This window comes from Astyanax mexicanus, chromosome 10 (genome assembly GCF_023375975.1).
Source record: "Astyanax mexicanus isolate ESR-SI-001 chromosome 10, AstMex3_surface, whole genome shotgun sequence".
NCBI classification, from domain to species: Eukaryota; Metazoa; Chordata; class Actinopteri; order Characiformes; family Acestrorhamphidae; genus Astyanax; species Astyanax mexicanus.
Window position 1 is genome coordinate 9,857,386 of NC_064417.1, and position 24,471 is coordinate 9,881,856.

The following is a 24,471-nucleotide window of genomic DNA, read 5'->3' on the forward strand; positions in this document are numbered from 1 at the left end:
TAAAATCGGGCTAAAATCGCAGCGTGTCCGCCTGGCATTAGTGCCCCTCCAAACCCAGGTAATGAACCCACGTCCATGTAACTACTAAGCAAATACAAACAAACAAACTGACCATACCAAAATAATTTACTAACACATATGAACAAATAGAACATGCTAAAACAAGTCACTACAACTACTGAATAAACAGACCACACCACAATAACAATTAGTAATAGAAGCAAACATACTTTAAAATAAAGTAAATAAAGAAACAAACAGACAGTAAATATACATCCTGCATAAAATTGGAACAAAAACACTAAATATAATTAAAGTGAAAGATAAAATTGCTGGCTGGGCAACTTTCACACACAGTCATCTCTCCAACAGTCACATTCACAACCACACTCACCAACTCAGCAAACTCCATAACTGTATAACTGTATAATCCTGTTCTACATAGCATTTATCATTAAATTTTAGAGCGCAATCATTTGACCAAACCCCGGGTAATAAACTACAACCTTGTTGTCAACAGCCCAGTGCTCTAACCGCTGAGTCACTGCCTTAAAGCTAGTACAATAATTCAGAATTTAAGAAATAAAGCTTTATAACTCAAGTCAACACAACCACCTGTCCAATAAGTTTAACCTTTTATTCTTTAACCTTTTGTTTCTTAAACAGAAATAATCATATTGCAGAAATAACACCTAAATAACACATAATAAAGCATTAATGTACAACTGAATCACATGACTGATCAAAAAAGAAATAATCAAGAACAGAACTAGAATGCAACATGTAGTACCCAGAAAGTCATACTGAGACTCCGGTCTTTAGTAATTCATTGTGTTATTATTGTGGCAAATCTGAGCACAATGTGAGACTTCAGTGAGTTCTGTGATAAACCTTAAGAGGAGACGCATGTGAGATTAGCGTATTTTTCGCACTATATGGCGTACTTAAAATCCTTTAATTTTCTCAAAAATCCTCAGTGTGCCTTTTAATCCAGTGCACCTTATGTATGAATTTTACCAGTCAGGTTGTAAGGAGCAGTAAAAACACTCTGCTGAACTACAGGGTTATACAGGAGTTTTTATTTGGTTCACCATCATCGAGTATTAGCATTAGCTGCTAACTGCGCTAAGCACTAGCTCTTTCACTGTCTAGGGGTGAGTATATCAGACTGTAGCCTGCACGTTTATCGTGTTAAAACAAGGTACGTGAAACGAACCGCTAGCTAATGTTGCTCTGGCTTACCAGAACACTCAGGGCTCCTCAGTGTAGCACTGTCAGACAGGATTAGCCGCTAACCACGGCTAGCTAATGTGGCTGCACCCAGTGGAAATCTAAACGGAAGTGTGTTACTCACCCAAATAGCAGAGAAATCTGTGTAGATTAACATCTAGGGCTCATTTAACTTTAAAAGAAAATTATATATATACTTTTTTTAATAACAGTTTTGTTCACTTAGCTTAGCTTTAAGCTAAACAAGACTTGCTGAATTAGAAGGAAACATGGTGACACCCTTGTGCATAATGCACCTTACAATCTGGTGCACCTTGTGTGTGAATATAGAGCAGGAAATAGACCTTATAGGGTATAGAGTGTGCCTAATAGCGCAAAAAATATGATACTGAGCTCTTTATCTCACAGAGTTGAGCAGCAGGAGTCTACAAATATATTAAGGAGATCTGCTCTTTGATTTTTATTTCCTCTGGGAACGTTTAACATGGAACATAACAAAAAAATAAATAAATAAAACAAGCAGACCACGGCACTGCTACTATCACGTCAACAAACATTCAACAGCAGAATAAAAGTCACTAATGCAAACAATCAAACAGACCATGCCAACACAAGGTACCAACACAAAAGAACAGAAAATACTAAAATAAAAGTCACTACAAAAATAAACAAACAGACAACACTGTGTCAAAAAGGTTAAACTAAAGCAAACCAAAAAGGGGAAGTGTAGGAATAAACATCACTCGTACAAACGGAACAAAAACACAAGATATATTTAAACTGAAAGCTATAATTACTCATCTGTCTCATCTGTCTTCCATTTTCACATCATTGCTGATCAAAAGAATTATCTGATCTGATCTGTGTGAACCATAATCCAATCCAAACTGTAAGTTTCACTTCTTATTACACTTCACTTCTACAGTGAAATGTAATTAATCTAAAAAAAAAAAAAATATATATATATTTTTTATATAGCACCAACGGATCTGGGTTCTATGTAAAGATGAGAGCAATACTAATTTTAATGAGAACTGGTAAGTCGCTGGCTTATGATAGAGGCTTTTATGTCATATCTACAGGTTTAGTTCACTTTTACTCCACTGCCATAAACAAAAATCAAGATTTGAGCTACACCTATATTCAGCTTTTCTATAGTTCTATAGTGCAGTAATAGAGTTTTAGCTTTAAATGGCATTAACAGAGACATCAGTCTCTCTACTGCAGCCAGCAAACCTTCAACATGATTATAAAATGTATATTATAAGCTATAATTAATACATATCATTGCTTTAACTTCACAAAATTAATCAAATTACACCAAACAAATGCATTAATCAGTTCCACATACACAGATATTTACATCCCATCAGTACCTAATGATTAAACTCACAATAAAATCACAAATGTGTGTGTTGACTTTACAGATTTCATTCATGTATGTATTTTCTCACCATAGGGGGCGCTAGGGAAGAATATAGCATCACAACAATCATACTGGGACTTTAACATACATCTTTTCTCTTATTAAATCATACATGTCACTAAAAATATCCAAAAACAGCAAGTCATCTGATTCAATCTTCATCAATTACAAAGCTTTACTTTTAGAATAATCACATATTAGCAGTAATATACTAGTACTAAACAACCAGTCAAAGACAACACTACAGCAAGCCAAAAACACAAGAAACAATGAGTGAAAACATCTCTGATTTCAGTCTATTCTAAAAAATGAGACTAATAACTCTTACCACTCTTCTGGCTCTGAGATAAAAATTAGTATATTGGTCATTATGAGCAGCACTGCTCAGTCTGGCAGATGCTAGAGGACTTGAGGCACCGTAAGGCTACATCCGCCTCTGACAGAATGAAGCAAAAGGAAATGACTTGAAAGCTTTGTCTGAGGTCTACAAAGGATGTCCATCATAGACAGAGGAGGAAGTGTCCCACCACACTGAACACACTGTCAAATACACAGTACAAAAATAATATTATGGCCAGCTCCATGTATAAACACTGTCTGTATCTCATCATCTTATCAGCTCCACTGACCATAAAGGAGCATTCTGTAGATCTATATGCTACATAAACTGAAAAAAGGACAATGAGTGCAGAAACAAGGAGGTGGAGATAATAATCTGACTAGTAACAGCAGATGAAACAGTTATAATTTTGCCCAAACCAGGTTAAAGCTGTGTATCTCAGCAGATTAGCAAAGTCAGTGGTCAATGAGCCTGTGTATCTGTAAAACTCTATATAACATTAGAATAAACCTAAATAAATATAAAGTCAGTGGTCAGCGAGTGCGTATATCTTTATATATCTCAATATAACATTAGAATAAACCCAAATAAATATAAAGTCAGTGGTCAGCGAGTGCGTATATCTTTATATATCTCTATATAACATTAGAATAAACCCAAATAAATATAAAGTCAGTGGTCAGCGAGTGTGTGTATCTTTATATATCTCTATATAACATTAGAATAAACCCAAATAAATATAAAGTTAGTTATGTGCGAGTGCGAATATCTTTTTTTAACTCTATAAATAAACTTAAGAATAAACCCAAATAAACAAAGTCAGTGGTTAGTAAGTGTGTCTACCTTTATTTAACTCTATATAACATCATAATAAACCCAAATAAATATAAGGTCAGTGGTCAATAAGAGTGTCTACCTGTAATTAACTCTATATAACAAGAATATACCCAAATAAACAAGGTCTGTTGTCAGTAAGGGTTTATACCTCTATATAACTCTACATAACATTAGAATAAACGCAAAAAAATATATTAGTTAGTGATCTGCGAGTGCGTATATCTTTATTTAACTCTATAAATAAATATGAGAATAAACCCAAATAAACAGTCAGTGGTCAGTGAGTGTGTCTACTTTTAAATAACTTTAGATAACATTATAATAAACCCTAATAAACATAATTCAGTGGTCAGTGAGAGTGTCTACCTTTATTTAACTCTATATAACATTAGAATAAACACAAATAAATATAAAGTCAGTGACCAGTAAAAGTGTCTCTTTACATAACGCTATATAACAATTAGAATAAACCCAAATGAACATAGTCATTGGTTAGTGAGTGTGTCTATTTATATATAACTCTATATATAACATTAGAATACAGCAAAATAAACATTAAGTCAGTGGACAGTAAGAATCTATATCTATGTATAACTCTATATGACGTTAGAATACTAAACCCAAACAAACAAAGTCAGTGGTCAGTAAGTGTCTACCTGTAATTAACTCTATATAACATTAGAATAAACCCAAATATTCATAAAGTCAGTGGTCACTGTGTCTATCTTTATATAACTCTCTATGTATAACATTAGTATCAACATGTGCTTGGAATGAGTGAGAATGTGCTGTTGGCCAGTAAAGTTATCAATATTTTATTTAGCGTGTTTATCTAAAACATCAGGCAGGTAATGTGGTGTCCATGCCTCATTGGGACAGTCCAGTTTTGGGAACACAGGCGGGACAAACACAGTATAAGGTTATCAGTGCATTTATATACATACATCTAAATTAATTTGTATACCTGTAACTGGATTCTAATGAAGAGAAACACTCATGTTAAACACGCGCTTTACCTTCTGGCATTCATTTCATCAGTCTCTGGACGGGGAACATCTGAGGGACACCAGCTCATACTAGACCCAGAAGTGAGGGATGGAGAGAAGAAGAGAAAGAGAGAGATGACAGAGAAAAGGCAGTGAATGGTGTGTGGAATCAGACTATGCAAGAAAGGGTGAATCAGATTCTGATAATGATGATGGAATGAAGATGATCTATAAATGGAAGCATTTTATTCTATAATCATATAATATAATTTTTGTTTTCTATGTATTGTTACATTTTAAAAAGCACTAAACTGAAACTGACCATAGCTTGACTTGTACTGTATTATACATATTATTTTGCTGACCTGGAGGTGTATTAGATTTACCTGTGAAGGTTTTGCAAATTAAGTAAATAGTGACCAGATTTACAGTGTGTGTGATTTATAACTGGGGAGAGATTTAAGTCCAGTATAATTCTAAAAATGTGTAAAGTTAAACATCTTGCAATAGTATTAGAAAAAAAATGTAATTTCAAAAAATGTATTTATAACCCAGTATGAATCTGTACTTTAGAGTGGTTAAACAGTTTACAGTTATAATTTTAACTGTAATGTGTAGTTTTAACAGTCTGACAGTATTGAATGAGTTTGACAGAAATAATTTAGACATTTCAATCAAGTTTGTTTGTTTGCTTGGGTTTTGTGCCATATCAGCAACATGTTGGCTATTTTATGGCATCGCCAATGTTCAGAACTTGAGCATCACAGACTTAAATCAGTGTCTTCAAATGAAGGACTTCCAGAAAATTACCAGAAAAAAGTTTTTTAGCTGGTGGAATCTTTTCAAACAGTTTTTTTTTCATATTTGTAACCCTATAACAGTTATTTCTGGTAGTTAATAGTGCAGGGCAGTCTACTAAGATGTGTTTAATAGTTTCAGGAGCATCACAGAATTGGCAGGCTGGAGTCTGTTCGCCAACCAGGAGGTATTTCAATCAAGTATTAATTTGGACTATAGTGAAATTTACTAATCTGCAATGCCAAGATCAGACTACACGAAATTTTTGTCGCTCACAATGTTCACTATGTCAGATAAAGCAGTTATTTTCGTTTTGCGTCGTTCTCGGGGGACTGGCAACACTACACATTAGTCACCGATCAATCATCGTCCGCTTCCTCGCGTGAGTTCGTAGGTCATTGCAGGGGAAGAAGCATAGAATCTGAGAATCACCACTACAGAAGCCCTTTGCGTGATGGAAGCACTTTTGTGCTGAAAATTTTTTTTTTAAAAAGGGGGAAAAGCGACTGTGGGCTCGTTCCTAGGTGACCCAAATGGACATTACATGTTTTGTGTACTCCAGAGAGAATTTGAGGTATGGTAAAGATGTAGCTACTTAGGTTTCAGTGCCTGTAAACTAAAAAGTAGATTATTAGATGATTATTAGATTATTCTTCCATTTCCCTGGTTCAGCGAACTGCAGGAGCACCGTCCTGCTTTCTTTTCCCGTGTTTACATCTGTGCGCCACAGAACGCTCAGAGTCAGGGTCAGAGTCAGGGAGCGCATCGCAGAGCAGCGTGTCAAACTAGGCGATAAAATACAAAAAAATCTAACATGCTTGTCTTTCAGTCGGATGGCGTCGCTTACGTCAAATTACTGATCTTTGTGTCACACTACACGGACCTTTGTTGCTCGCGACACTGAAATTTGGATTCGAATGTGTCGGCGCTGACAAAATCGGGTCAAAATCAGGCTAAAATCTTGTAGTCTGATCCGGGCATAAGTAATAAATCGGGTGATTTTAATCCAGTATTATTCTGTATTACAGTGTGACTGAACACTTGTAATATGGTAAGACTTATATTACAGTAATAATTGTAAAGCTATTTTAGTGCAGTATGAATCTGGAGTGAAAGGAATGTTTCAATCTGACAGCAAAAAACTAGGGAATTTAGTTTTACAATAAATGACTGCAGTAATATTTCGATCATGTATGAATTTGCCATGAGTAACCTTAGAGGAATCTGTAGTAAGTGTAGGTTTAACAGCGAGTAAACAGTAATAAATACAGAATGAATGGTTGAGTCTGGAGCTCCTTCAGTAACTGTAATGTTACTAGAGTCCTTCTCTCACTAATGAACCATAGCGCTGGTATATGCTGGTACCTTCTCCTGTGTCCTGCAGGTTTCCCTCCATCTGCACTCTGCACCACACTGATCAGATCAGATGAGAAAAGTAAGTGGAAAGTGAACAAAAAATAAAGTGGATGATGAACAATAACTGAACGTGAAAAAATAACTGAGAGAATGAATAAATCACCAAATAAAGAAATGAATTAGAGTGATATTTGTAAACAGGAAACGTAGACATAAGTGTGTGTAAAGCTGTGAAAGGAGAGTTGTAAACAGTAGTTTTCTGCACCTATGACCACCAGAACATCAGCAGTATCACAGTGAATATGTTCCATAAACAATAAATTATAGAGTCTCTTAATTGTATCACTGAAATATTGTAAATATAATTTACAGCAAGCAGACCCAGAAATTAATAAAAAAATACTTGTCTCAAGTTCCAATCCAAATCAATATACTTCAAACCACAATCAAACTGAAATTTTATACTATCTAAATCAATGTACCCAAATCGTAAACTGAATAAAAATTCCCAAATCCCAAATAGCATCAAAATACCCCCAAACTTTTAGAATATATACTCCATATACCAAACTGAATTAATATATCTTAATCTCATTCCAATAAATATAGCCAAACCTCAATCCGAATAAAGTTCTCTAAAACACAATTTGAATCAATATACCTCAAATCCAAATCAATATATCCAAACACCAGCCTAATTTTGTACATCAGAATACCAATCTAAAATCAATACCCCCAAAAGTTCTCTGGAATAAATCTGGAATAATTTGGGAAATTGGCTCTTCAAATCCCTCAGGCATTGCATTAGGATATTAGTGCATCCTCACCTGCGCTGGACCTGCGTCTCAGCTTCTCCAGCGGAGTTCTTGCTCGGCCCCCAGCTGTGTCTGCGTGATGGAGAGAGAGAGCGCACTGAGGAGCGCAGAATAGCCGAGCGCTCTGGAACCTCGGACAGACGGTCCTTCCTCTCTTCTTCCTCAGTTTCTCCTGCAGTCTGAGGAGCACCTTCAGCAGGCTGCTCAGAGCCTGGAATCAAGGCATCTCCTACAGGCTGATCACAAACTGGCGTGAGGGCACCTTCATCAGGATGATCAGAGACTGGAGTGAGGGCACCTTCTGCAGGATGATCAGAGACTGGAGTGAGGGCACCTTCTGCAGGATGATCAGAGACTGGAGTGAGGGCACCTTCTGCAGGATGATCAGAGACTGGCGTGAGGGCACCTTCATCAGGATGATCAGAGACTGGCGTGAGGGCACCTTCTGCAGGATGATCAGAGACTGGCGTGAGGGTGTCTTCAACAGGCTGATCAGAGCTCAGTGTGAGAACGCCTCCTATAGGTTGATCAGAGCAGGGTGTGAGAGTGCCTTCATTGCCTTCTTCTGACTGTGGCTCTGAACCACAGGGTTCCAGACTGGAGGAGTCATCTGTAGAACTGGACCCGGTTACAGAGACCCCGCTGGTACTGTCTGCAGTACGTGTGACCGCGTCTTCACTCTGAGGGAGAAAACGAGAGGCACATTTAATCAGGAAAAAAACATGTATATTATTAATATTTTACTGTTATTGGCGTACTGATTGTTTATTATTGAATATGGCATTTCACCGATACAAAAAAAATAAAAAGTATCTCAATACTTTGTTTTTGACGGTCTTCGCAACTACACGTTCAAAGTTCTTGAACTTTTTCACATTTATATATTTTTTTCCTTCACTTAGTTGAGTAGTTTTTGCCATAATATAGATTAGAATATTACTCAAATAGAGCTATTCACTGTATACCAACTCTACCCCTTCACAACTTTACTACTGATGCTCTCAAACACATTAAGAGACAAGAAATTCAAATAATGAACTCTCGACAAGTTCAGCACAGCTGTTAACTGAAAGCCATTCCAGGAGACTCTACTTCATAAAGTTGACTGGGAAAATCCAGCCAAGATGTGCAAAGCTGGCATCTAAGCAAGAGGAGCTACTTTGAATAATCTATGATGACGATGGAGGATCACAACATTCTACAAGTCACATCTACAGCATGAAGTTGTTCAGTTGGTTCTTCTGAAGACTATGGGAAGATCAAAATGAAGTTTCCTTATTTGTTTTTCTGTATATTTGATCTTATTGTAACTATAACTGAGGAGGTCAATCTCAATACTCATTCATATCGAAATTGCTTCTTAGATCTTTGTTTATTTTTAAAATACAAATTTTGGGAGAATTACTAGAATGTGCTTAGTGTCCTCATGCTATTAGCATAGCCGGCATTTAGCTCTTTTTTAGTTTTTCCTAATTCTATGCTAAAAACTATGCTAACATGAGTACCAGTAACAGGAGTGAGTGCCAGTAACAGGAGTGAGTGCCAGTAACAGGAGTGAGTAGAGTCCCCCGGTTTATTGATTTAATAATGTGAATATCAGTTAAAGTAAAAACATTTTTTCCAAATCTGTTTGGTTCATCATTTATACATTTGTTTAATAAATTGCATGATAATTAATTTTATCAAACTGATAAAGATGTGGGTCTTCTTAATAAGATATAAAAAAAACTTTGCATCTCTTAGAAAAATACAATGTTCATGTATATATTGTGATTTTTTTTGCCATAAATATAAATTGTTTCTTCATAATTTGGTGACTTTAGTATTAACTAACAATGCAGAAACTTGTGACTGGTACTGTAAATCCCTTTTTGGACCAAAATACAACCATCTATGATCTGAATCATTTTTGTAATGCTCTGTTTCAAAATGTTGTCGTGCATCAACGGGCACAAGGCAATTCCAAATTTGAAAACATAAATAAAAATGACAACATTATGCAAACATAATAAAACAACAATGTTGTTAACCCTGATTTAAATAACCCAACATTTTTATCAAAACAGCCTCAGACTTCTGCTGTAGTCTTCCTCATCTAGCTCTACTCTTTCACTCATACCGGACTGGGCCTATAAGAGTTAAGCTGATTTGTTTTTTTCAGTTTTGTAAAACTTACATAACTGCAAGACACACACACCCACACCCTTGACGAGATCATTACTGGTTTTCTCCCAAGTGCAGGCGCACAGTGCCCAGTCTGACAGTGGGTGCGGCCTGACTGGGAGAACATTTATGAATAAGGGTGGCCAAAAAATGACAACACCATTCGTATACATCACAAAAACAGCATCACAATGTTACTGTTTTCACTAGTTTAGAAAGTTATGGTGAAACAGCAGTGAAACTGAAGAACTGATTATGCCATCATGCTTTTTAAAGCAATGTGCATCTGGAAAGTTAACACTTCCCACTCCTATATACGAGCACTGGAAAGCCCCCACACCTGGTAATCTTAACATTCTCCTATCAGACGCAGCTCAGAGACGCAGCTGAAAATAACCCTCAGGCCTGCAAGACATCAATTCCATTAAGAGGATGAAGAGTGTGGGCACATGAGCATGAACAGCTGGCAGACCATTTTTATAAAGTAGCTTACCAACAAACCCAGTGAGAGCAGAGAGAAGTCTGATACTCTGTGGAGTTTAAGGCTGAGTATATGAATCCATAATCAAAATTATTGTCAGACACCTGGACTATCACAGGTTATTAACTGTTCAGTCTGAATAATCCCAAATTACACCAGTACACTCACATCCTATTCTGAATCATTATAACCAAATACCAGTTTCAACCAACACACCCATATCCCAAATTCCAATCTGTATCAATAAGTCCTTTTATTAATCCAGAAAATTAATATATTCTGGATGAAAACACCCAAATCAGATTCTGGATCAATATGTGCAAATCAGAGTCTACATCAATATACCCAAAACACAATCTGAATCAATCTGCATATCTGCAGATATAATACCCCATTCTCATCCTAAAACAACATATCACAATTCCATTCTGCATCAATGCACTGAAATCAAATTCAATATACTTAAATCCCAATCTACATCATATACTCATGATCTAGATTATCCCATTCTGCACCAATATGCTCAAATCTCAATCTGAATCAATATACCCAAATGCCATATACATATACTCAATATACCCAAATCTTGATGTAGATCAATATACCCAAATTCTATTGATCCATATACTCAAAACCACAACCTATATCAATAAGCCCAAATCCATTTCTGTTACAGCATACCTGAATCTCAATCTAGATCAATATATTGTACCCAAATCCCAATCCAGATCAATTTATCCATCACATCCCCAACATGTTTTTTTGTTATGTTTTGTTTTTCAACCATATAACAGTAGGGCTGGGTGATATTGTATAAAAATAAATAATACAAAAAAACAATATTGTACAAATATAAGCAATTTTCGATTCCAATTACATTTTTTCAGTTCTTCAGTTTAACATCTTCAGTTGAAAACAAACACCACTGTTTAAAGTAATGCACACATTTGTGTTATTATGACATGTAATTCGTTTTTTTTAGAACAGTAAGCAGCTCTCTTTAAGCTTACATTGAGCCTGTATTCGAAACACAGTGCAAACATAACCTCTGTATATTTCATTCAGGAAAAGTGTAAATTATGAAAAAAATCTCTGCCTCATAAAAGAGCTCCTTACAGGTTTCTGACAGCACCAAATGTCTATCTACTAAGATTTACTCTGCAGCTATTATGTGTAATGATGTACTTGATTATTCCATTTTGAAAAACGCAATTTGTTTAATCAAAATTAACCTCCCAGCCCTATTTGAGAGAATATGTTTTTACCAATTCCAAAAAAATAAAAAAAATCTGACATGTTCTCCCATTTCACATCTGACCTTAAAAACGGAACTTCTAAACTCAGAGAGGACATTTAGACCAAACCTCACAATCTGAATTTCTGAAGTTCAGACCTAGCTATCTTTCTGATGGACTGAATCTGAGTGTTTGTGATGTGTTCACTGTGTAGAATCAGGTATAAAAATACATATATCAGATCACACAGCCTGTGGTCCTGGAGCTCACCCTCACAAAGTCCTCTGCCCTCGTTAGTGAACTGGGAAGAGGGATGATATCAGTAAAGATGAGGTCATGATTTCTGCAGTGCATGTGAGTGTGTGTGTGAGCGAGTATGTGTGTGTTAGTCAGTGTTTAAGTGTAAGGAAGTGTGTGTTTGGGTGCGTGCATGTGATTCTAATCAGCCCTCGTCAGAAATGCACATTATATAACACGGTACATGGCACAGAGCCAAACAACCGGGCTGACTTTACTGTCAAAAACTAAAGTGGTCAAGAGCAGACCTGAATACGAGTGTGTGCGCACTCACACACACACTCACACACACATACACAATAAATAAATACAGGAGTGTGTGCCCCTCACCTGTTTAAAGACGCTGTCGTCGGTGGTTTCCACGCTGAGCAGCGAGTCTCCATCACTGATCGACTCTGACTCCACCACAGAACTCGCCGATACTGACCGACACACAGCCTCCACACTACAACCTAACACACAAACAGACAGCATTAAGAATATCAGCATTAATCATAGTACACAATATATCAGAATATATTTCTTAATTTCAGTCAATGTTATAATTTTGATACTTATATGAACAATATAAAATGAATGAATGTCTGTACCTACAAACTTACAAAAAAAGCCAATTCAGATAATGTGTCTTGTGGTCAGATGCACTAAATAAATTAAATAAAGTATGTTATATAATATTACCTTTATTAACACAATTTTGTATCACAATACATTAATGCTGAATTACTACAGAGCACTAGCACTAAAATAACGTGAAACTGTCATTTGTTTCAAAATTTCAAAATGCAATCCAAAAATGCAAAAGTATATCATAAATGGACCAATATAAATGCTCCATTTCTTTTTATATTAGCTTCCATTAAAGGTTAAGAAGGATTATCTTTTTCTTTGCCTGTAAAATTGATGTCTTGGAAAAGCACGCTTTTTTTTGTCAGACAGTGACAATTTCTTTCTTTTCTCCATCATTTAACAGATCCTAATACAGACAAATTTATACTTTTTAAAAAGAAGTAAAGAAAGTGGGAAAATAAAAATGATAGAGAGAAAAAGAGAAAGCAGATAGAGAGAAAGGAAGAGATAGCATAGACGGAGTAAAAAATGGAAGAAAGAAAAGAGAGATATAAAAATAGAAGAAAGAAAGAAAAAGGCTGTGAGTGTATATGTGTGTGTGTGTGTGTGTAGCAGTATTGCAGTCTAGTCTGTAAGTCTTTCAGGCCGGATGTTGAGGTCATTCTCCTAAACAGACGACAATCTTATTGGATTGAGGAATCTTTACAGTACAGAGAGAAGCTCCACTTTCCATTCCACTGAGCTTTCCCTCTCCTCTCCCTCTCCCTCTCCCTGTATCTCTCTCTCTCTCTCTCTCTCTCTCTCTGTCCCTCTCCCTCTCCCTCTCCCTCTCCTTCCCTCCCTCCCTCCCTCCCTCCCTCCCTCCCTCTCCCTCTCACACACACACACACACACACACACACACACACACACACACACACACACACACACACACACACACACACACACACACACACACACACCATCTCTGTGGGAAATCATGGCTGTCCAGAGAGAGAGGATGACATGGCCAGCTGGCGGGCACACAGTGACTAATGCTAAATGCTAATCTGAATAGGAAATCTTAACAGAGCTCGAAAGCCATTCACACTAACTCCACTGACCACAGTCCAATAAAGCACCCACTACACACCAATTATACATTATACAGTTCTAACACACACATATAGAGTAAATGTGTATAAAGTAAATGTAAAGCTCTCTCTCCAGACTCCGCCCATAAGTGATTTCTTATAGCGACTCTTTTACAGAAAGCTGGTAAAAAGAAAGCCTTTTTGTATATTACATTACTTACATTTAGAGTGTTATTACTATTAATGTTTTACTACTAATGAGAGACTGTAGCTTTACCTTAATGTATATCCCAAAACACACTTTACAGTGTTACAGTGCCTTGCAAAAGTATTCATACATAAACTTTTTCACATTTTGTCACCTTACAACCACAAAATTAAATGTAATTTATTGTAGATCAACACAAAGTAGCACATGATTACAATCTTATTCAAATAAAAGTCTAAAAAAGTGTGATGTGCACTTTTTGAAATTACCTGTGCTGCTGTTTTCAGCACTTGGTGGCTCCTTCTGCTCCTGATCATCTGAACACGACTCCAGTGGATAGAACACCTCTGTCTCTCTGTGGATCTGCAGATAGAGAAAAAACATGCATTTAATGGCTGTGAAATCACATACATGAAGGGTTCTTTGACTTTAGCACAATGTTCTGTAATGGAGAGAAATAAAATAGACAAACATTTTATGGAAAATAGTTAACCTTATCCTCTTCTCTGTAGAGCTGAACAAGTCGGTGTAATAGACGAGCTTTTAAGGTGGTTATGACTCTGGAACTTTGTTCCACTGTTCTGTAGCCCAATTCTGCAGCACACTGGGTCTGGGGAAACTGGTGCCTTGTAAAAAACTGTAGGACCCAGACAGACTATTAAAAATATTTTTTTTCTAGCAAGAACAATGACTAATTTCCTGCCAAAAATATTAGAAACTCAAGAAAACAGTAGGAAATCTAAATGCAGGCTGTAAAGGTTTATGGTGTAAACTTTACAGAACATAACTCTGGTCTAACTATTGAACTCTAATCTACCTCACTTATGTTTTTCTGAGTTTTAAAAGAACATAACAAACATGTTGGACATCAACTGAAACCCCCTGAATCATCCAGAAGAGAGATAAAGAGAGAGAGAGAGAGAGAGAGAGAGAGAGAGAGAGAGAGAGAGAGAGAGAGAGAGAGAGAGAGAGAGAGAGAGAGAGAGAGAGATTTCTTTAACCCAGAGGTCTGGGATAAACACATTTTCCTTCCACCACACTCTCCACACTGCACTGAGAGGAAAAATGCACTGTTGAACAGATTTCTCCATTATTTCCACAGTGGAATGGAAATAATGGTGGTGGTTAGTGAGAAGACCCCTCTGGCACTGTGTGTTTGTTTGTGTGTGTGTATATATGTAGGGAGGAGGGTATCTGGGTTTTACCAAAAAAGGTTCTTAAAGAAACAGATAACCACCACATAACCAAAGAAAATAAGTAGAGTAATATTTAAATTCTTCATAAATAAACACAGCATTTACTGAAGTATCACTTAATGCTTGATACTTAGCTCAAGGGTGTACAGCAGTGGCCAAGAGCACTGAGAGGAACAAAGCAATATCTGAATGGGATTATTTTTTCAGGGGGTAATGTGGTAATTTTCTCTTTTATGGGGGGTCCTCTGTGATTTTATTCCTATCCGAAATGACCAAGTATTTGTTATTTTCTCAGACGTCCTCTGAATTACCTACTGTTTTTCACCGGTCCGTGGTAATTTTATTCCTGTCCGAACGCACATCTCTGAGTTTCATCACCTCGCGTTTAATAAAATAGATATTTATCCATAAGATCCACGTAAACACAACAGCAAGTTTAAATGGAGGAGCTACTGAATGCGATGTCACTGATCCTCCTGTTTTTATTTTTTTTATTGCAGTCTGGATGCAAGAGTTTTATCACTGAGCAGAAGTGTGAAATTTTTTTCACAGACGTCCCCCTGAGAAACTAATCCCGTCCAAATAGAGCTTAAGAGCATGAGGAAGTACCACTTGGAGGCAGAGCTAATGCTAAAGAACATTAGGACAAATTACTGAGAGAAAAACTGGTTCAAACAAGCATAAGGAAAAACACTGAGATTCAAAAGGAGATTCTGTTGAAGAGCATAAAGAAGAATCTCTGAATTGAACTGTAATAATAAAAAAGACAAAAACTCAAAAGCATGAGGAAGAACCAATGAGAGATTCTAAGACTCAATACATACGACTTTGAGAAACTTGAAAAATCCCTGATGGACCATAACCATTCCAACTTATCCCAAAAATTCTGGATGGAGCACCATCATTTCAGAGAATTCTGGGAGTTTATACCCCTCTAACTGATGCTAAAGCATGGCTATGGGCCTTATATATAATAATATTCCAGTAATCCATGTATTTGTTTAAAACGTCAAAGGTATTAACAGATATCATACAGATCAAGAGCAAACACTGCCAACTGTCATCATCATCAGTTTCTTTTCACATTCACATCACACCACCAACACACAGCCAGCATGTGACTTAGGTCACCTCCTACATTTAGTGCCCCAGCGTGTGTGTGAGTGTGTGTGTGTGTGTGTGTGTGTGTGCGTGTGCGTCTAAGGCTGTTATTGTTCTGTCTGATCTGAAAAGAACCAGTGTGTGAACAAAATGTGGAATATCCATCTATTTATCCTTAAACAGAGAGAGACAGACAGTCAGAAAGAAAGACAGACCTTGAGTAACATCAACTTGACTTGTAATTTGTAATAATTACTGCAGGTATATTTTTCTTTTGTTCTTGTAACTATATTACATATTTCTTTATGTTTGTGAACACTCATTCTAATTAACATATTTTGCTATTTTGCGTTGCACCCAGTGCTGACAGATGTGTGCACACACACACACACACACACACATAGCTTGCACTGTCCCTGGAGAGAATTACTGGCAACAGAATAGATTTCTCTGCAGCAGTTAAACATGAACCTGTTGGCACCATATCTAAAGCCATGTGCATCTAAGTCTAAAAAAGGGGTATAACACGCCTCAGTACTGAGCTGTGGAACAGTGAACCTGTGTTCTCTTACAAATGGTCTGGTCTCTGAATGCAATCAAACCTTTACATCACAGGCAAGAGGGATATGAAGACTTAGGCAATGGGTAGTAGAGCATTACTGAAGCTCTCACTCTCAAGAACGAATGCAAATAAAAAAATCTTCCTTTCATTTCACAAATCTTTAGTAGAAGGCATTTTGGCATTTTCTGCTCCAAACGAGGGCAAAGTCCAAGTAAATTCTGTCAATTTTGAAAGAAAATCTTAAAGGATCATGGGTCTACAAACTAAATTTGTACATCTACTTAATCTACAGCTGTTTAGCCCTGCCCATTTACACTTCATGATACACTTTACACTTCATGATTCATGATACATGATACCAATACAAAACAACATACTGGGCTTTAAAAAAAATAAATAAAGAAAAAAAAAAAACAACAGAAGTTTAATCGATTGACACCCACCATAGCAACTGTTATTAATTAAGGGGTCTTTCACACCTAGCTTGTTTGTTCCAGACTTTCTGACTTTCCATTTTGGGTCTGAACCAAAGTAGCAGATGTGAAAAGGGCATGAACCATGGTCCAGACCAAAGGATCCAAAGTTACAGAGTTGATCCAACCAAGAAGTGGTCTCAGTCCGGATTTACTGAATCATGGTCCAGTTTGTCTGCTGTGTAAACTAGATGGTTCACACAACTCCTGGCAAAGCAAATCGCCAAACTCATAACTAACATTCTACAAAACTACTAATATGAAGTATAGAGACTCATGTATAGGGGCTCCTGTAAACGCTAATGACAGGATTTAGTAAAGTTCCTTAGTCCGCTCACTAAACTGCAGTATGAAACCAAAACTAACTGGACTGTATACCATATAGTCACAATGTAACAAAGACATGAACCTAGATGTGGACTCGGGTCCAAACTCTCAGGTGTGAAGTCTGTCATGGTATGTTTGTGACAGACTGAACATACATACCATATATGTACCTTATATAACCTTAATCATGTTTGCTAAGCCTGATATTGCACATTGCGTTTACATAATACAGAGAAAATGTGCAAGAATTTTTATTTTGCATATGTTTAATTTTTTTTTTATTATATATTTAAATATCGTCGCTGACGTATGAAAACCACTTATCTCCATTTTTGTCTATTTTTAGTTTACTGCATGATTTGAACCGAAAAACTGTCCGTTACACTGTGCCAATTTTTTTTTGACGAACGGACCAATAGAAACTCTTCAAAATGACCTGGAATAAACTCTTTTTACATTGATTTCTATTGAAAATTTACAAGTTTTTTTCTCTCTCCTGTAAAGTTGCTGTTTTGGAGATAAGTGTTTTTCATTGGACAGCGACGATATGATCTATACTCTACTTCCAATGTCTAATTATGCATAATTATGCTATATTACACTCACTGTCACAAGAAACACTGCACCAAGTGACTACAATATTAAAGCTAAAGGATAAATCTATCGGAGAATCCGTACAACTGAAGGACGCTGTAGTACTCTGTTACAGATACAGTTGGTCATGGAGTCATACATGCTCTTTATGTCCTCACAGCTGTTGCAGCTAGGCATCAAGATCCTGCACATTTACAGCATGCCGAATCTAGCATCCCAATAAATGCTCAATAGGTAAAATCCTTGCTGTGCAAGGGTGAGCATCACTGGCATTGGAACCGAGCAGGAATGGGTGGGACAAAAGTAGTTTTATTCTCCCCAAAAACGATGCCGCAGAAAAAGCAAAAAAAAAAAAAAAAAAAGCAAAAAAAAAAAAAAAGTAAAATAAACTTTTATATTAAAAGCACACTTTGGCAGCCATTGCAATTTTTGTGCTGTGTTTGTTGTTAACAACTGACTCTGGTTGTTATGTGGTCTTTCACTTTGAGTTGTCTGTTCAGAAATATCTTTTAAAATCTCTATTAAAACGTAAAGTTACATTATTTTTCATAAAAGGACACTATCGTAAGATGTGCTTTCAGTAGTGCATTGTGTTCCAGAGTGTGCTGTTTGGGACACAGCCTTACTGTCAAACATTTCATTTCATTTTAGCATTTAATTTCAGCATTACGCCACCAAATCATTTCAATGTTTCATTCAAAAGCTGGTTACTGATGATCTGCAGATGCAGAGAGCAATTCTGAGGGTCCAAAACATCTGATTAACAAGGAAATGGACTCTGATTCTATGTGTGTGCGCGTGTGTGTGTAACTGAACAGTGCTGTTATTACCAAGAGCTGGAACAAAGAGCTCCTTGAGAAGTGACTAATGACAAAAACACTGAAGCTCTGGAGAAACAGCACCCAAACACACACACTCACACACACTCAGACACTGACGCAACTCCACTGCATTTATTATATTAGCATATTACCGCTACTATTATCAGATAAATGTGTGTGTGTTCCACAGAATCATCATCCAGACAGCTCAGAGAGTCATACGGCACACTGTCATACGGCACACACTCAACTCTACTGCCTTTACGTCATCATTTCATATAAAATATCACCACACTCGGTTACCACCCTGCAGTGCAACAGGCCGAGAGACAAAGTATTAGACAATGTACAACACTAGTCTATAAAGTCTAGAAAATAGTTTTCTAACATTTATAACAATAATGGAACCTTTTATGGATATACAGCTCTGAAAAAAAAAATAAGAGATCACTTTAACCTGATAAATTTCTTCGTTTTTACCAAATTGAAAACCTCTGTAATATAATCAAGAGGAAGATTAATGATCACAAGCCATCAAATCAAGCTGAACTGCTTGAATTGTTGCACCAGGAGTAAAGGCATAAAGTTATTCAAAAGCAGTGTGTAAGACTGGTGGAGGAGAACATGCCAAGATGCATAAAAACTGTTATTAAAAACCAGGCTTATTCCACTAAATACTGATTTATGAACTCTCAAAACTTGAATATAAAATTGTTTTCTTTGCATTATTTGAGGTCTGAAAGCTCTGCATCTTTTTTTGTTATTTCAGCCATTTCTCATTTTCTGCAAATAAATGCTCTAAATGACAATATTTTTATTTGGAATTTGGGAGAAATGCTGTCTGTAGTTTATAGAATAAAACAACAATGTTCATTTTACTCAAACATATATCTATAAATAGCAAAATCAGAGAGGCTGATTCAGAAACTAAATAATGCATAGAACCTTAGAAACAATCAAATGTTTTCCACCAATCCAAAGAACCATTCGTTTTTTTTGTATTTTTAACAACATATTTTTAATATTCTTTATTTTTATTATTTTTAGTGACCACTCCAAACAATTATAAAACAATGGTTAAAAGTGAGGATTTTCTATGTGGTTCCTTTTTTAACACAATTTTTGCACACTTTAAATAAGTTTTTTTTTTTTTACTTTTAAATAAGTACATTTAAAAGTCCATTTACATTTAGTAAATGTAATGCTTCTATAGTCTTGTTGGAAGGGTTAGTCAGTAATATACTTGAATAGTTAAACAACTGTTTTATTTAGGATCTTTTATAATGCTTTCACATTTCACTACAGTCTAGTATCATGTAGAACACTACACACATATAGTGACAGTATATGTGCATTACCATGCAGAGAACAGAAGCAAAACATAAAAATAAAAGAAGATAATGACCTCACTCAGTGTGTGTGTGTGTGTGTGTTGTTGTGTATGTTTTCGTGTGTGATTGGATGTGTATGCATGTGTGTGTGTGTGCATGTGTGTGTGTGCATGTGTGTGTGTGTGTGTGTGTGTGTGGAATGTGTGGGCAGTAAAACACTCGTGCATTTCCTCAGGCATGAAGCTAATTGTCTTCACAGTGCTGTTGGTTGGGGGTGCTGGTATTCACAACACACTCTGACACACTGAACTCTGTGTGTTTGTGTGTAGAGGGGGAAATACAGATACACACACTACACATATTGGATTGTAGTACCATTATCATTCTAGAGACACACTTTATATTAATCTGCTAAAAAGAAATAAGAGTTTAGATCACTGCTCTGTGGAAGCAATGGGCACAACTGAAGTAACGTACAGTAGCTGAATGCACTGAATAGATTACATTACATTACCTCACGTCCTTACAGACTCATAAAAATAATTGTCCTTATACACACACTGCTCTCCTATGGGATCTGATGCACTTTAAAAACAGGAAGTGACCCTCAAACCCCTCAGTCCTGGGAAATCAGACCCTCAGTGGAGCAGCACCACAGTTCCTTGCTGGACAATACACAACACACACAATACAAAAAACACACACACTGCAGAAACACAAACACTGCAGAAACACACACACTGCAGAAACACACACACTGCAGAAACACACACACTGCAGAAACACACACACTGCAGAAACACACACACTGCAGAAACACACACACTGCAGAAACACACACACTACAGACCCAGTAGAAGCAGTATCAGGAAGGTGTGTGGAGATAGTGTACATTAGCCTGGGTTTAAATTTAGAGAATGATTGAAGCTCAGAAACAGTCGGAGCTTTTATCCCATTCACACATTCATTAATTATTAGCAGAAGTGATGTTAGAAGTCTTACTACAACTATTGCTAATAATAATAAATTATATTTCTAAATCACAAAAGCTAATTTAACGCACACATATGCAACACAGTTAAACACAGTTTGTCCGTTTGTGCAATATTGCAATACTGTGCTCAGGAAGAAGCTGAGAAGCTGGTGCATGCATACATAACCTAAAGACTGGACTTTTTGTTGGCTGGAAGTTCATGTAAATCACTTCATAAGCTGCAGCTAGTTCAGAATGCAGCTGCTAGAATCTCACTAGAGCAAGCAAATTCCAAAGCTTTACTGTTAGTATTCTTTCATCCCTACACTGGTTACCTGTTTAATTTTGTATAGATTATAAAATACTTCTTCTGACATATAAACCTCTCAATTAGGTAGTTCCCGAGTCAGTCATTTGATTTAAGTATCTAACGATACCAAGTCCTGATTTGATACTTTGGCAATGCATTTTTTTATTATTATTACTGAACAACCGTATCAAAACCGTTAATTTTTTAGCACAAAATAAACAAGTAGTAAATAGTCATATAAATGATTTCCTTTTTAAAAATGCGTCAAACAAGCAACAAAATATATCACAACAACAATTCTGTAATTAATCATAAATAAGATAATGACTTATTTTAATGCTGGTTGTTTTCTTTTTTTGGGGGGGGAGAGGGACCGTAATAACAATGTAGTGTGGTTTAGAACTGGTGGAATGTGTGAGTGTATGTGTGTACAAGCGAGCGTGTGCGTGAGGGAAAGAAAAAGCACCCGAGAGCCTTCATCAGCTCAACAGCGCGAGCATTCTCTGTGCGTGTGCAGCAGGTCCTATAGTGAACTCGTGGAGTAACAACAGAAAAGTTACTTTTTTGATGAATCAATTATCTGGATATTGTTCAGTAGATTCCAATCCTTTAAAAATTATGTGATAATGTGATCAGATTGGGGACAACCCTACTCTCATTGGTCTGGCCCCGCATTATATCAATGAACTTTTTATGGTTTTCAACTCGCCACATACACTCCGCTCAAAAACCACTGGCCTGTTGTCAGTCCTGCGTATTAGAAAAAACAAACCAGGAGGAAAAGCTTTCTTTTTAAAGCTCCCTAACTTCTGAACAACCTCCCTATTAAAATACCGGACTCAGACACACTCTCAGTCTTTTCTGTAGTTGAAGACTGCAGCCATACCATGTCCTGTACCTGATTACAGGTTGTACATCATTGTTTTGTCCCTCTAACTATTTCTTTTAAAGATGCCCTGTTCCTAATGTTGTATCCTGATGTTGCCCAGCCTGGTTCTCTGCTGCCCTGCTGCCCACTGTCATGCAGTCCTGCTCAGGAACCCTGCGCTGACCCATTCCTGCCTCACTTCATAGCTGTACATACGAATGCTTAAACTGCCTGGACTTGAACAATAACACTGAGTATGTGCTCATCACCTACTCACACTCAAAACCTGTTTTCAGCAGTGCAGGAGTGAAGAATTCCATAGAAAGAAAAGAGAGAGATGAAAGGAGTCAGAGTGAACAGACCCTGAAATGTTACTTTCAGTATAAAGTCTAACAGACTCTTCCGTTTATCTACAGTAAGCTTAAATTTCCACTTAAGCTAGCCAGACAGATCTTTACTGAGAAACCCCAAGTTTTCCAGGAAACCCAGGGTGATACTGCTAGTGGTTCGTCCCAAGTAGCTTGTGAAGGTTACAGTCCAATATACTCGCTTCTGAATGGTGAAAGCACTAACCAGCACTAACAGTGCGGTTAGCGGGTAATGCTAATACTGCTCCAGCAGTGCCAACCGGGGTTAGCAGCAAGCTAAAGTTACAGCCCGATATACGCGCCTCTGAACAAAAAAAAAATGGGCTAACTAGCACTAAGCACAGTTAGTGGGTAATGCTAATGCTGTTCCAGCAATGCTTGCTGGGGTTAGCTGCAGGCTCTGGCCAATAATACTCACCTCTGGACAGCAAAAGGTCTAGCGCTTAGCGTGGTTAGCAGCTAATGCTAATATTGCTCCAGTCTCAAGTCTTGACATTTTCTCAGTCATCTTTATGAGGTAGAGTCACCTGGATTGGCTTTAAGTTAACAGCTGTGTTGAACTTGTCAGGAGTTAATTAGTTGATTTTTTTTTTTTTAGACCATCAGTTGTAAAGTTGTCAAGAGGTAGAGATGGTATACAGTGAACACCTATTTGAGTAATGTTCTAATTCATAATAAAGCAAGGACTACTCAACTCAAGAGTCAAGTCAAGAAAAATGAAGAAATGAATGTCAGACAATCTGCAAAAATGTCAAGAACTTTGAAAGTATCTTCAAGTGCAGTCACAAAGACAATCAATCTTTATGATGAAACTGGCTCTCATCAGGACCACCACAGGGAAAGGACGAGCAAGATTCATCTCTGTTGCACAGGACTAGTTCATCAGAGCTACCATCTTCAGAAACCACAAGTTAACAGCTCCCCAAATAAGAGCACCTAAATGCTTTGGTTTGTGTAACACTTTTAAGTTACTACATGGTTCCTTATGTGTTCCTTCACAGTCTGGATGACTTCAGTATTAATTTACAATGTAGGGGGAAAAACACTTTGAATGAAAAAGTGTGTTCAAATTTTGACTGTTACAGTATGTCCACTTTTGTGCATTTCCATCACATGGCTTCCACAGTAAGTGTCAACTAGCTTCTCAACATCACCTGCATGTAAGTTCATTACAAGCGGCACACTGCATCAAAGCTGCTCTGCTGATTTCCTCAGCGGAGGGTTCAAACGACCCCAGTGAGGGGCTTTGAAAGTTACTATTCTCATTTGCCCTCATGCTACACTAATAAACTGGACAAGCACCTGCAAACCTGCCTGCAAACACACACCAGAACCCCTCACACACTGAGACAGGCTGCAGAATAGTTACCACATGGCAGCTGATTCAGTCTGTGGATTTAGTAGAGAAGAAACTTTCAGATGTTGTTGCCCTCTGAACATCCATATTCAGAACAGCTCTCTAATCATATGACTCAGACTGATGCAACAGAAATAAGAAACACCTGGGAGTGTGCCTCACTTTAGTATACCATATTTATTGCACTATAAGGAGCAACGCATTATAAGGCGTATTATCAGTGAACATATATTTTCTGGCCTATTTTCATACATAAGGTACATTATGAGACAATAATAAGGAACAGGGGTGTCGCCATGTTTTCCTTCTACTTCAGAAGGTCTCACCACTGGGTGGTGGTGGGGAGGTAATTAAGTTAAGTAAAGCTAAGCTAAG

The 24,471-nt window shown here is 37.0% G+C and overlaps 1 protein-coding gene across 11 annotated transcripts in view; it reads right to left on the bottom strand.

Moving 5' to 3' along the window:
• The window catches only part of akap13 (A-kinase anchoring protein 13), a 168,874-nt gene that overhangs the window by 58,561 nt on the left and 85,842 nt on the right, over positions 1–24,471 (bottom strand). For 5 of the 11 annotated variants that reach the window (XM_049484314.1, XM_049484322.1, XM_049484315.1 and 2 more), the window contains exons 10-14: positions 14,085–14,178; positions 12,295–12,416; positions 7,801–8,468; positions 6,983–7,030; positions 4,850–4,909 (exon numbers count right to left, since the gene is read on the bottom strand). In XM_049484314.1, the coding sequence (XP_049340271.1) occupies positions 4,850–4,909; positions 6,983–7,030; positions 7,801–8,468; positions 12,295–12,416; positions 14,085–14,178 (992 nt within the window). The remainder of the gene's footprint in view (positions 1–4,849; positions 4,910–6,982; positions 7,031–7,800; positions 8,469–12,294; positions 12,417–14,084; positions 14,179–24,471) is intronic. The other 6 variants (XM_049484320.1, XM_049484317.1, XM_049484316.1 and 3 more) reach the window with 6 other exon arrangements.